The sequence below is a fragment of the Pongo pygmaeus genome, chromosome 3, assembly GCF_028885625.2.
Source record: "Pongo pygmaeus isolate AG05252 chromosome 3, NHGRI_mPonPyg2-v2.0_pri, whole genome shotgun sequence".
Taxonomy (NCBI): domain Eukaryota; kingdom Metazoa; phylum Chordata; class Mammalia; order Primates; family Hominidae; genus Pongo; species Pongo pygmaeus.
Window position 1 is genome coordinate 183286720 of NC_072376.2, and position 13544 is coordinate 183300263.

Genomic DNA, 13544 nt, shown 5'->3' on the forward strand with positions numbered 1-13544 from the left:
TTGTGTCTAAATTTATTAGGACCCTAAGCATATATGATTTCCTTTTATTAAAAACTATATTCCTTGAAAGCAAAGGGCTAATAAGAAAGGGAGCTTGCATAGTGCTCTTCTAAAAAGTCACAAAGAAACAGGAACACAACTACTTTAATCCATTCTTCTACAATACCTCATAGATTTCCTTTTTGCGTTCACTTGTTAATGAGTTTCCAGTAGGGTTGTTGCCATTTGGAACAGTATAAAGAAATTTGGGGGTGTTTTTCTGGGGATTCTTTGAATCTTCTGGTTTCCATCTGGAAAGTATGTCTCTTAGGGAATCTGGAACAATCCCACTTTCATCACTGGCAACATTAATAATGTTGCAGCCCAGTGGGTGCAGCTGTTGAGCACAAAAGAAAGCCTGAGTCAGTCATGATTACAAATGTAAGTGCTATTGGTTTTTTTTTTCTTTCTAACTAAGAACTTGCTCATTCATACCCTTAAAAATATATAAACCCGCATCCAGCTTTGAGCTCCTGAGGGTTGAGGTTATACATTTGTTTTTTTTTTTTTTGAGATGGAGTCTCACTCTGTCACCCAGGCTGGAGTGCAATGGCGCGATCTTGGCTCACTGCAACCTCCGACTCCCCGGTTCAAGTGATTCTCCTGCCTCAGCCTCCCGAGTAGCTGGGACTACAGGTGCACGCCACCACGCCCAGGTAATTTTTTGTATTTTTAGTAGAGACGGGGTTTCACCATGTTAGCCAGGATGGTCTGGATCTCCTGACCTCGTGATCCGCCTGCCTCGGCCTCCCAAAGTGCTGGGATTACAGCCGTGAGCTGCCATGCCCCTGGGGCAGATTCCATTATTGTCCAAAAATACCTCCTGTCCCTTCCCAGAGAATTATATAATTATTTCTTGCCCCATTTATGTCAGGTATGGCCATGTGTCTTGCAGTGGGCAACAAATTAGGGGCAGAAGTGATGCATGTTCCTTCCAGCCAGAAGCTTTAAAATCCAGCTTGTGGTTGTCCATGTCTCTTTTCCCTCTGCTCTAAGATTGACCATGTTTCAGATAGAGATTGCTTCTGTCAATCTGGGGCTTAGAAGAAAGGTGGCATGGAACTGAGCTCCAGCAGTCTTGTAGTGGATATGGAATGTAAGAGAAATAAAACTGTACTGGGGTCATTGGTTACAGCATAACCTAGCTTCTTCTGACGGAATTATCTTTTTTTCTGATTTTTCCTTTATTATTATTACTATTTCAACTTTCATTTTAGATTCAAGGGGTACGTGTGCAGGTTTGTTACATGGGTATATTGCATGATGCTGAGGTTTGGGGTATAATTGCTCCTGTCACCCAGGTACTGAGCATAGTACCCAATAGGTAGTTTTTCAAGCCCTTGCCCCCTTCCTGACTCCCCCCAGCAGTCAGCCTCAGTATCTTTTGTTGCCATCTTTACGTCCATGATGAGTACCCATGAATTATCTTCATAATTATAATTATTACTGGTTTATAAAGTAGGGGTTTTACAAATGAATGTTTTTTGATAGAGTAAATAAATCACATGATTCATTTACTGTTGTGTTCATATATAAAATAGTCACAAGCAGAGGTGATATTAAAAATATTTAACAAGTGGTATAGCATGGGTATATCAGATACAGTGCAGCCTGGAATGGGGACCTGTAGGCCCCCTGTTATGCCGACATTAACTCTGGATCATGGGAGGTTCAGGGTGGTCCTAGGAGAGGGGTCAGGGAAGCCAGGGTGGTGGCGGGACACTGAATGGGATGAGCAGATCACCAAGCAGTACAGTAGAATTTCCATACTTCACCAATTGCTAAGGTTGAACTGGCATGTACTGGCATTGCTTACAGACTTAGCTTTATACAAATTTGTGGAATCTCATTCATGGTTGAGCATTAAAGAAAAAAAAAGGAACTTAAATAATAATTGAATGAGGTTCTAAAAAAATTGCAAACGAAAAGCAAACATTCTTTTAGCAGTCAAATGTAGAAGTATGCATAAAAAAAGAACAATTCAGATCCTCCTTATGACAAATTTAAAAGGCCTTAACTTTATAAAGCACATCTACCATGAATAAAGCAAATCAATACTGGGCCATAAACTAAACACATACCGCTTATTAGCATATTTCCTCAAAGCTTGGCATACAGTTTCTGTTTTTCTGTTTGGGTATGTGAAAACATTTGTGCGTGTGTATATGCATGCTTTATATGTAGACACAGGTTTTACATTCATAGACATTATGTAATCTTAAATCTTAGGAGTTTAGGAAAATAAATTATGAGTATCCAATCATTAAGAAAAAGTAATTATTTTATTTTAGTTTTATTGTGGTAAAATTGTTGCCATTTTAAGCCTTTTTTTTTTTGTTTGTTTTTTTAAGTGACAAGGTCTCACTTTGTTGCCTGGGCTGAAGTGCAGTGGTGCAATTATGGCTCCCTGTAACACCATGCTCCCGGGCTCAAGCAATCCTTACACCTCAGCCTTCTGCCTGGCTAATTAAACAAACAAAAAAAAGTTGTAGACACGTGCTTTGCTATGTTGCCCGGTATGGTCTCGAACTCCTGACCTCAAGTAATCCTTCAGCCTCAGCTTTCCAAAGTGCTGGGATTACAGGCGTGAGCTACCTAGTCTAGTCCATTTTAACTATTTTTAGGAGTACAATTCAGTGGCATTAATTACATTCACACTGTGTGCATCCATCACCTCTGTCTATTTCCAAAACTTTTTCCTCACCCCAAATAGAGACTCTGTACCTATTAATAACTCTCCATTCTCTACTCTCCCCAGCCCCTGGTAACCACTTATCTACTTTCTATCTCTATTAATTTGTCTATTCTAGATGTTTCATATAATTGGAATAATACAATATTTGTCCTTTTGTGTCTGGCTTCTTAAAGTTAAAATGCTTTCAAGGTTCATCCATACTGTAATATGTATCAGATCTGTGTTCCTTCTTATGGCTGAATAATATTCCATTGTATGTATATACCACATTTTATTTATCCATTCATCCACTGATGGACACTTGAGTTGCTTCTACCTTTTGGCTATTGTAAATAATATTGCAATGAACATTTGTATACAAGTATCTGTCTGAGTCCCAGTTTTCGATTCTTTCTGGGTATATACCCATGAGTGGAATTGTGGGTCACATGGTAATTCTATTTTAATTTTCTGAGGAACTGACAAACTTTCCCACAGTGGCCATACTATTTTACATTTCCTTCCACCAGCAATGAATGAACCCAGTTTCTTCACATATTCACTATATTTTTTTTAATAATAGCCATCCTGGTATGTGTGAGGGAGTATCTCACAGTAGTTTTGATTTGCTTTTCTCTATTAAAAAATTTTTTTTTCCCCAAGCCTGAGTCTTGCCAAATAATCAGACTGCAGGTACAGCTGTCACACACTGTAGAGTACTAACCACTACACGATCATGGAACTTGCAACTTTCATATGTTGATTTATGTTGCTTTGCATTTCTCTAATCACTAATGATGTTGAGCATCTTTTATGTGCTTATTGGCCTTTTGCACATGTTCTTCAGACTAATGTCTATTTAAGTCCTTTGTCCATTTTTAAATTGGGTTGTTTATCTTTCTGTTGTTGAGTTGTAGGAGTTCTTTATATGTTCTGGTTATTAAAGGTTTATCTGATATATTATGATAAATATTTTCTCCCACTGTATAGACTCTTTTTTCACTGTTTTCATAATGTCCTTTGATACACAACCACGTTTAAATCTTCAAGTCCAATTTATCTATTTTTGTGGTTGTTGTTGCTCATATTTTTGGTCATATCTAAAAAATCCACCAAATCTAAGGTCATAAAAATTTGCCCTTATGTCCTAAGTGTTTGTAGTTTTAGCCCTTATATTTAGGTCTTTGATCCATTTTGAGTTAAATTTTCATATGGTGTGAAGTAAGGGTCCAAGTTCTTTTATATGCATGTGGAAATCCAGTTGTCCCAGCACCACAGTTGAAGAGACTATCCTTTCCCCCACTGAATGATCTTGGCACCCTTACTGAAATCAGTTGGATTTGTGGGTTTATTTCTGGATGCTCAGTTCTATTCTATTGGTCTATATGATTGTCTTTATGCCAGTACCACATTGTTTGATTACTGTAGCTTTGCAGTTTTGAAATTGGGAAGTGGGGGTCTTCCAAATTTGTTCTTTTTCAAGGTTATTTTGGCTATTTAGGTCCTTTAAACTCACATCAGTTTGAGGATTGGCTTTTCCATTTATGCAAAAAAGGCTGTTGGCATATCGATAGGGATTGTATTGAATCTGTAAATTGCTTAGGGTAGTATTAATATCTTAACAATATTAAGTCTTCCAATCTATGAACTGTGGAAGTCTTTCCATTTATTTGAGTTTTGCTTAACTTCTTTCAGCAAAATTATTCAGTTTTTAATGTACAAGTCTTCCACTTTCTTTGTTAGATTTATTCCTAGGTATTTTATTCTTTTGGATGCTATTACAAATGGAATTGTTTTATATATTGCTTTATACGTTGATTTTCATAAAAATAATATAAAATTTGAAAAAAATAAGAGGATCCATGAAGTTGGAATCAATAGAGCATAAAAGTCATCGCATTCAATTCCCCTACTCTAAGCTAGAATTACTTTTGCCATATTTGTGTTAGGTGGCAGTCAAGAGTGACTGAGCACCTACAGTGATGGGCAATGTTGTAACCCGTTATGAAGTCCGGTAAGGCCAATGGTTAGCAAGTTCTTAAACAGAGCTGAAATTGTTTCCCTGTGGTTCCAGTTCTATTAACCTAAGGTCATGTACAAATAAATCTAATTCTTTTGTCACATGGTTAACTTCTATGTATTTGAGGACAGTTTTCATGCCTCTGTTGAGTCTTTTCTTTCTGGGGAAAATAGCTCCAGTTCCTACAACCATTCATCATATGGTGTGGCTTCCAATTCCCTATTTACTCTGACTATCTTTCTCTGAGTATGCTCCAGTTGTGGACATTTCTGTCTTAAAGTAGACTGCCCCAAACAAACCTAATTCTCAGCAATGTGCTCTGACCAGTGCAGAGCAGAGTCGGATCATCAGCTTCCTCATTCTGTAAATCACAGTTCCACGGATCTAACTTTGGAATGGAAAGTCCTCATTATACCATATTAGTATACTAAACTGACATATAACATGGTTGTACTTATGCATATGGTAATAAGATAGTAATAAAAAATAAATCTTTGTAATTTAAGTTACATTTCAAGTGAAATATTAAGAGAACTAGACATGATTTTGCATAATCTAATTTTAATGCCTATACACTTGGATTTTAAAAAAGAAATGTATAAAGAAGAGGATACATTTAACATACTTTGTATATATCATTTAAGATTATCCTGCTTATGGATAAAAGATGCTATTTCATTTTTCTGTGGACAGATTATTCTAAAGTTAATAAGATATTAACTTTATTATAATAAAGCTATTATAAAACCTTTATTATAAGTTTTCTTCTTATTTACTACAAGAGAACTGCCTTTAGTAAAAATGTATACTCACACTTTGAAGAGTTCCTGAATAAGCAGGTTCATCTAGGAGGACATTATCTCCAGGGTTAATGATCATTTCAAACACCTAACAAAAGAAGCATAGGTTAGCTCGTTAGTCAGCATAGGTTAGTACTGTTTCCATGCTCAGAAGCCCATTTTTTAGTTTGAGCTCACATGATTCTAGAGTAAGAATTAGCAAATTGTTTATAAAAGGCCAAACAGTAAACATTTTGCGGGTCATAGTATCTCTGTTCCAACTACTCTGCAACTACTCTGCCTCTATAGTGAAAACGCAGCCACAGACAATATATAAATGAATGGGTGTGACTGAGTTCCAATAAAACTTTATTTACAAAATTTGATGAAGGGCTGGATTTGGCTCTCAAACCAGTTTGCCAACTCCTGTTCCAGAGTAAGGTGAACAGAGGTTTGGCGGCTAACATTCATTTATTCCTTTTATTGCTTCTTTGAAAATCTATTAAATGTTTACTATAAGCCAGGCCTGTGTAAAGTGTCAGAGATAAAATAGCAAAATGGCATGGTTCTTACTCTCATGGAGCTACTGGTCCACTGGGAAAGCTAGACACCAATTAAATAACTACCCAATAAATGTGCAATTAAAAATGGTGGTGAGTGATATTAAGTACAGATGCACAATGACATAAGAGCTCATTGTAGGAAGACCTAGGCATTGAGTGAATTCAGGGAAGGCATTCTGGAGGAAACGATGAGTTGGTGTATGGGGTAACAACAGTTACATTTGAAAAACCAAAATAATTATGTGTCTTGAGGCACAATGTAGAGAAAAGAGTGGTGTGACATCAGACAGAAGTGGGCAGAGACCAACCATGTAGGCATTTGAGCCAAGGGAGGCAAGTAAGGATTTTAGGAAGAGAGTGGGGGAGGAGTCACATGATCAGATACTCGTCTTGAAAAGATCAATCTGGCTGCAGTATGAAAGAATGAAAGAAGGGTGAGAATACATGTGGAAAGTTTTTAGGATTGTTTGGGAAGTTACTGCCACAGGCCTGGAACAGGTAAGGGTCATCTTAAAGTAGAGTGGTGACAGGGGAATTGTAGAGAAGAACTGAGAGGTATTAGGAAATGAAAAGTAATGGAACACGATTATGGACAATAGGGAAATGAGGAAGAGGAGGTGTCAAGAATGATGCCCAGATATTTGGTTATGGAACATGATTATGGACAATAGGGAAATGAGGAAGAGGAGGTGTTAAGAATGATGCCTAGATATTTGGTTATGGAACTAGATAGATGGTGGGGGTGGTGCCATTCACTGCAACACATAACCAAAAAGCCATCCATATCTGAGTGAGAGGATGATTTGTTTTAGTGTGAGATGCCTTTGAAACATCCTGTGATGATGTCAGATGGATAGATGGACAAACGGATTTGGAAGGAGCTTGGAAATTACTGGCATATGGTTGATCATGTGACTGTAAATGGAGATACCCAGGAAAAGTATATAGGCTAAGGAGAGATGTTCAAGGACTGAGCTACAGGGAACTCTAATAAATAATGGCTGGGTAGAGGAGGACACTGCAAGGAAGGCAGGGAAAGTGGGCTGGAGGAGAACCACACAACATGCTACCGAGAGAGCTGGAGGAGGACAGTGTTTTCAAAAGGGTGGGGGAGACTTCCAGTTCCAAAATGGTGGTGGAGAAGCAAGTTGACTTCATTCCCTCCCACAAAACCACTAACAAATATACTGTGCTAAAATTTACACCAGAAACAACCCAGAACTCAAATATGAGGATGAGTCAGTTCCTAGGACTACAGAGAAGTGAAAAAACTCTGAGCAGATGGTAAGAAAGGCATACTTCTGCATCTATGATACCCCTCCTCCCAATTCTGCTTGGCACCAAGCACGTGGAAAAACTCCCCCTAATTCACGGCTTCTACACTGGAAAAAGTGAGATTGAGGTGGCCAAGAGTTTTCCGCACCATCTTTGATTCTCTGGCTGGAGACCTGTCCTTGCCTTAACCCTTGGGAAGCATCATGACTGCCTGGAGGGAAAAACATCCCTGAGGCCAGGCAGAGACAAAATGAGGAGGCAGGACTACCATCCCAAGCCCTGGAAACTCTGCACTGTAACTCAGCGAAAGGCATGCCAAAGCAGAGTGACTGTTCAGCAGCACCACACTGCAGGAGGAATGTTCCAGAGGTTCCTGGGTATAATTCTTTTGCTAGCCATCTCATGCCAATGGAATAAATCCTTTGGGACCTCCCTGATTTGGGACAGGCTGTTCTCGAATTATTTACTAAATCTGGGCTTAAGGTGCAACCTAGGAAGATGCCAACAAGGAAGCAGTAACCCAGCAATACAGACTTACTAAGCAAATATATCCAATAGAAAGCAAAGCAAGCCAGACAAAACAAACAAACAAAAATTAACTAGAATAAATAACTAATCCTTTAATGCAAAAAACTGATGTATACCTACAAGAAACAATAGCAAACAGGAAACCATGACTTCCCCAAAATGACAAAGCAAAAATCCAGTGACTGATCCTAACAAGATGGCAATTTGTCAGCTTTTTGACCAAAAATTCAAAATAGCAGTTTTAAGAAAACTCAGCGATCTTCAAGATAACTCAGAACAGCAATTCAGAAATTTATCAGAGACATTTAACAAAAAGATTGAAATAATAAAAATAATAAAAAGTCCCAGAAATTTTGGAACTGAGAAATACTGAACTCAGAATTGTTGAAATGAGGAACTCATTAGAGGCTCTCATCATCAAAATGGACCCAGCAGAAGGAAAAACAGGTAAGCTTGAAGATTGGCTATGTGAAAATACAGTCGGGGAAAAAAGAAAAAAGAACAAAGAGTGCCTACGAAATACAGAAAATTACCCCAAAAGACTAAATCTAAGAATCATTGGTATGCAAGAGGAAGGTGAGCAAAAGCAAGGAGTACAAAGCTTATTTAAAGAAATAATAACAGAAAAGTTTCTAAACTTGAGACAGATAAATATGCAGGCCACAGAAGAAGGTCTGAGAACATCAAACAGATTCAATCCAAATAAAACTACCTCAAGGCATGTAAGAATTAAACTCTCGAAGGCTAAGGACAAAGAGAAGATATGAAAAGCCACAAGACAAAAGAAGCAAATAATATATACACAAGCTCTAATTTGTCTGGCAACAGACATCTCAATGGAATCGTACAGGCCAGGAAGAAGAGAAATGACATTTTCAAAGCACCCAAAGAAAAAAGCTGCTATCTAAGAATATATATATATTTTTATTGATTGATTGACTGAGATGGGGCCTCGCTATGTTAACCAGGCTGGTCTCGAACTCCTGGTCTCATGCAATCTTCCCATCTCAGCCTCCCAAAGTGCTGGGATTACAGGTGTGAGCTACCATTTCCAGCCCATCCAAGAATATTGTACACTTGATCTTAGCCAAAAGGCCGAGAAGTGATCATCCAAGAATATTGTATCCAGCAAAATTATCCTTCAAATATGATGGAGAGATAAAGTCTTTCCCAGACAAACTAAAGCTGAGAGAATTTACCACCACCAGATCCATCTTACGAGAAATGCTAAAGGGAGTTCTCCAACCTGAAAGAAAAAAATACTAATGTGCAAAAGAAAACTTTACAAGGTAAAAAACCCACTGGTAAAATTAAGTACGTGGGCAAACCCAGAATACTCTATGATTGTAATTATGGTGTGCAATCCACTCATAATTCTCATATGAAGCCTAAACAACAAATTGATCAAAAACAATAATAGCTACAGCAATCTGTTAAGATAGGTAATATGTAAATTGAGACATCTCAAAGCCAAAATGTGGGGGGAATGGAGTTAAAGAATAGAGGATTTTTTTTGTGTTTTTTGCATTTGTTTGCTTCTCCAAGATAAGATAAGTTGATCCAAGATAAGTTGTTACCTCTTTAAAATAACTTGTTATAAGTTTTTTTTGTTGTAAGCCTCATGGTAACCACAGTACAAAAACTTATAATTGATTCACTAAAAATAAAGAGCAACAAATTACAAAATACTACCAGAGAAAATCACTTAACCACAAAGGAAGACAGTAAGAAAGGAAGGAGAGGAGTCTCAAAACAACCAGAACACAAGCAACAAAATGCCAATAGTAAGTCCTAACTTATCAATAATAACACTGAATGTAAATGGTCTCCATTCTCCAATTAAAAGGCACGGAGTGGCTAAGTGGATAAAGAAACAAGACCCAATCATATGCAGCCTACAAGAAACCCACCTCACCTATAAAGACACACAGTCTGAAAATGAGGAGGTGGAAAAACATATTCCATGGAATTGGAAACCTAAAAAGAGCAGGTGTAGCTACACTTAGATAAAATAGACTACAAACCTAAGATTGTAAAAAGAAACAAAGAAGGTCACTATATAATGATAAAGGGGTCAAGTCAGCAAGATAATGTAACAATTATAAATATATATGCACCCAACACCATACCTCCCAAGTATACAAATATTAATAAATTTAAAGGGAGAGATAGAATGCAATACAATAATAGTAGGAGACTTTAACATTTCACTCTCAGTAATGAACAGATTATCCAGACAGAAAATCAACATGAAGAAACAGTGAGGTAAAACTACATACTAGATCTAATAGACCTAGTAGACATTTACAAAAATATTCAACCAACTGCTGCAGCATATACTTTCTTTTCATCAGCACAATGAAGAGTCTGCAGAACAGACCATACCTTAGGCTATAAAACAAGTCTGAACAAATAAAAAAAAACAAATCCTATCAAATATCTTTTCTGACCACAATAATAAAACTAGAAATCAATAACAAGAGGAACTTTATAAAATATGCAAACACATGAAAATTAAACAACATGCTCCTGAACGGGTCAATGAAAAATTCAGAAGGAAATTAAAAGTTTTACTGAGATAAATGAAAATGGAAACGCAATATACTAAAATTTGTGGAAGACAGCAAAAACAATACTAAGAGGAAAGTTTACAGCAATAAATGCCTGTTTCAAGAAAGTAGAAGGACTTCAAATTAACAACCTAATAATGCACTTCAAGGAACTAGAACAACCTACAGGAGAGGAGAAAATATTTGCGAACCACCCATCTGACAAGGGATTAACAACTCAATAGCAAAACCCCCAAATAATACCATCAAAAAATGGGCAAAAGATCTTAACAGACATTTCTAAAAGAAGACATAAAAATGGCCAAAAGGCATAAAAAAGTTCAATATTAATAATGCAATCAGAAATGCAAATCAAAACCACAATGAGATATTACCTCACCATAGTTAAAATGGCTAGTTTCAAAAAGACAAGTGATAACAGATGCTGATGAAGGTAGAGAAAGGGGAACGCTTATACACTTTGATGGGAATGTAAATTGGTACAGCCACTATGGAAAACAGTACAGAGGTTCCTCAAAAAACTGAAAATAGAACTACCATATAATCCTGCAATTCCACTGCTGAGTATATATCCAAAACAAAAACATCAATATATCAAAGCAGTATCTGCACCTCCATGTTTATTATGGCACTTAACAATAGCCAAAATATGGAACCAACCTAAGTGTCCATCAGTGGATGAATGGATAAGGAAAATGTGGTATACACACAATGGAATATTATTCAACCATAAAAAAGGAATAAAATCCTGGCATTTGCAGCAACATGTATAGAACTGGAGGTCATTATGTTAAGTGAAATAAGACAAGTACAGAAACACAAATATTCCATGTTCTCCCTCATCTGTGGGAGCTAAAAAAGTGGATCTCATAAGGATAGAGAGTAGATTGGTGGTTACCAGAGGCTGGAAAGGACAGGAGGGAGATAGGGTGAAGGAAAAATAAAGAATATAAATGTACTTATTAACACTGAACTGTATACTTAAAAATGACTAGGATAGCAAATTTTATATGTGTATTTTATGGCAACAGAAAATATTAAAAATTAATTTTTTAAAATAAAATGGATGGGGAGATCAACATTGTTAAAGAATATTTCTAGGTCAAATAATAAAAGGTTTGACAATCTTTGTAAATTATGTGGATAATATGATTTCTACTACAATCACTAGAGCCAGGCAATAGATATTTCCAGCCTAAATCAAAGGGGTCTATTATGACTAAATCATACGTAAGTCACAGAATAATCGCTTCTTAACTTGTGATGTTTCACAATCCCCAGTTTGAGTCCTTTTTCCTATCATTTTAACAACCCACATCTCACCACAAACAGTAGGGCCGTTATCAATTGAGATAGAAGATTTGACTTTTGTTCCCCAATTGGCCTATGATGTCGAATTTACCTTTTCCTTATGAGCTTTTGGCATCTTATGACAAACAGTATCCTCCTCCGAAAAGTTTCTAATTGACTTAAGCTTTACAAGACATCCTAGGACCAAAGGAATCACTTGGGTGGCAGCATGTACATATCAACAGATCAAATGAAAACCTAACTAGCGTTGATCCTTGAACAACATGGATTTGAACTGCACAGGTTCACTTATATGCACAGTTTCTTCTGCCTCTGCCTCCCCTGAGACAGCAAGACCAACCCCTCCTCTTCCTCCTTCTCCTCAGCCTAATCAACATGAAGATGAGGATGAAGACCTATATGATGATCAACTTCCACTTAATGTTAACATATTTTCTCTTGCTCATGATTTTCTAATACCATTTTATTTTCTCTAGTTTACTTTATTGTAAAAATATAGTGTACAATACGTATAAAATATAAAATATGTGTTAATTGACTATTTTGTCAGTAAGGCTTCTGGTCAAGAGTAGGCTATTAGTAGTTATGTTTTGGAGGAGTCAAAAGTTATATGCAGATTTTCAACTGCATGGAGTCATTGCCCTTAAACCCCTGCGTTGTTCAAGGGTCAACTGTAAATATATTTTTCATATCAGTTAGGGGACATACAAATTTCAAATATCCTAAATTAGAAGGGAAGGCTGTTTATCATCTGGGAGCATTGTTTAAAAGATGAGAGAGAAACACAGGAGCCTAAAATAACACGACTCCTGGAGAACAAAGTGGAAGAAATATTAAACCAGATACATATTAGTGCCCCTATAATAAGCACGTCTGTAAGTTATTGATGTATTTAGCCATCTATGCTATCTTCCTTCTTTGTGTAACTGGTGTTGTGATGGATAAAGAAGAAACTGTCTTGAGCAACTTTCTGGAAGAAAAAGTCCATAGTATCCTTTCTTGAGGAAAGAATTTATTTCATTGAAAAATACTCATATCATTCTATACAATCACAAATGTTTCTCTTCAAACAAAGACTCAAACACTAGCTAATTCTTTTACTTTTCCTAGTTAAATACAAAAAGGGTAAGTTTTTTTAATTTTTAAAAACTTCAAAAAATATTTGTACTACTGTAATCCATTATTCTGTAACAATAATTTAATAAAATTCATTAAAGCAAACCAGATTACAGTTTTCACATTTCCATGAAAAAGAAAACTACTCTGGTTTAAGATAAAGATAAATGGGAGTCATAGATTAATTTAGACTTGAGGATGAATATAGAGAATCTTATTATTCATGGAAAACAAAGGAGAAAATATACCAGCACTTTGAGAGGCCAAGGTGGGCAGATTGCTTGAGCCCATGAGCTCAAGACCAGCCTGTCCAACATGGCAAAAGAATATAAAAATTAGCTAGGCATATTGGTGTGCACCTGCAGTCCCAGCTACTTGGGAGGCTAAGGTGGAAGAACTGTTGGAGCCCAGGGAGGTCGAGACTGCAGGGAGCCGTGATTGCGCCACCGCACTCCAGTCTGGGTGACAGGGTGAGACCCTGTCTCAAAAAAAAAAAAAAAAAAAAAGAAAGAAAGAAAGAAAATAACAGATCAAACTGATGACCACAGATGTGGTCTCTTTATTGTGGCAACTAACCAGTGGTGTTTACATCTGTGGAGTTCCTGGAACACGGAAGGGAAGAAGACGGAATAAACTAATGCCAGGGGGAGAGGGAGAGAGAACCAATCC

The 13544-nt window shown here is 36.9% G+C and overlaps 1 protein-coding gene across 2 annotated transcripts in view; it reads right to left on the reverse strand.

The window, feature by feature from the left end:
- Positions 1-13544, reverse strand: part of AADAT (aminoadipate aminotransferase) — a 30178-nt gene that overhangs the window by 12764 nt on the left and 3870 nt on the right. For both annotated transcript variants that reach the window (XM_054485942.2, XM_063664293.1), the window contains 2 exons: positions 5547-5621; positions 167-376 (listed from right to left, as the gene is read on the reverse strand). In XM_054485942.2, coding sequence (XP_054341917.1) covers positions 167-376; positions 5547-5621 — 285 coding nt within the window. The remainder of the gene's footprint in view (positions 1-166; positions 377-5546; positions 5622-13544) is intronic.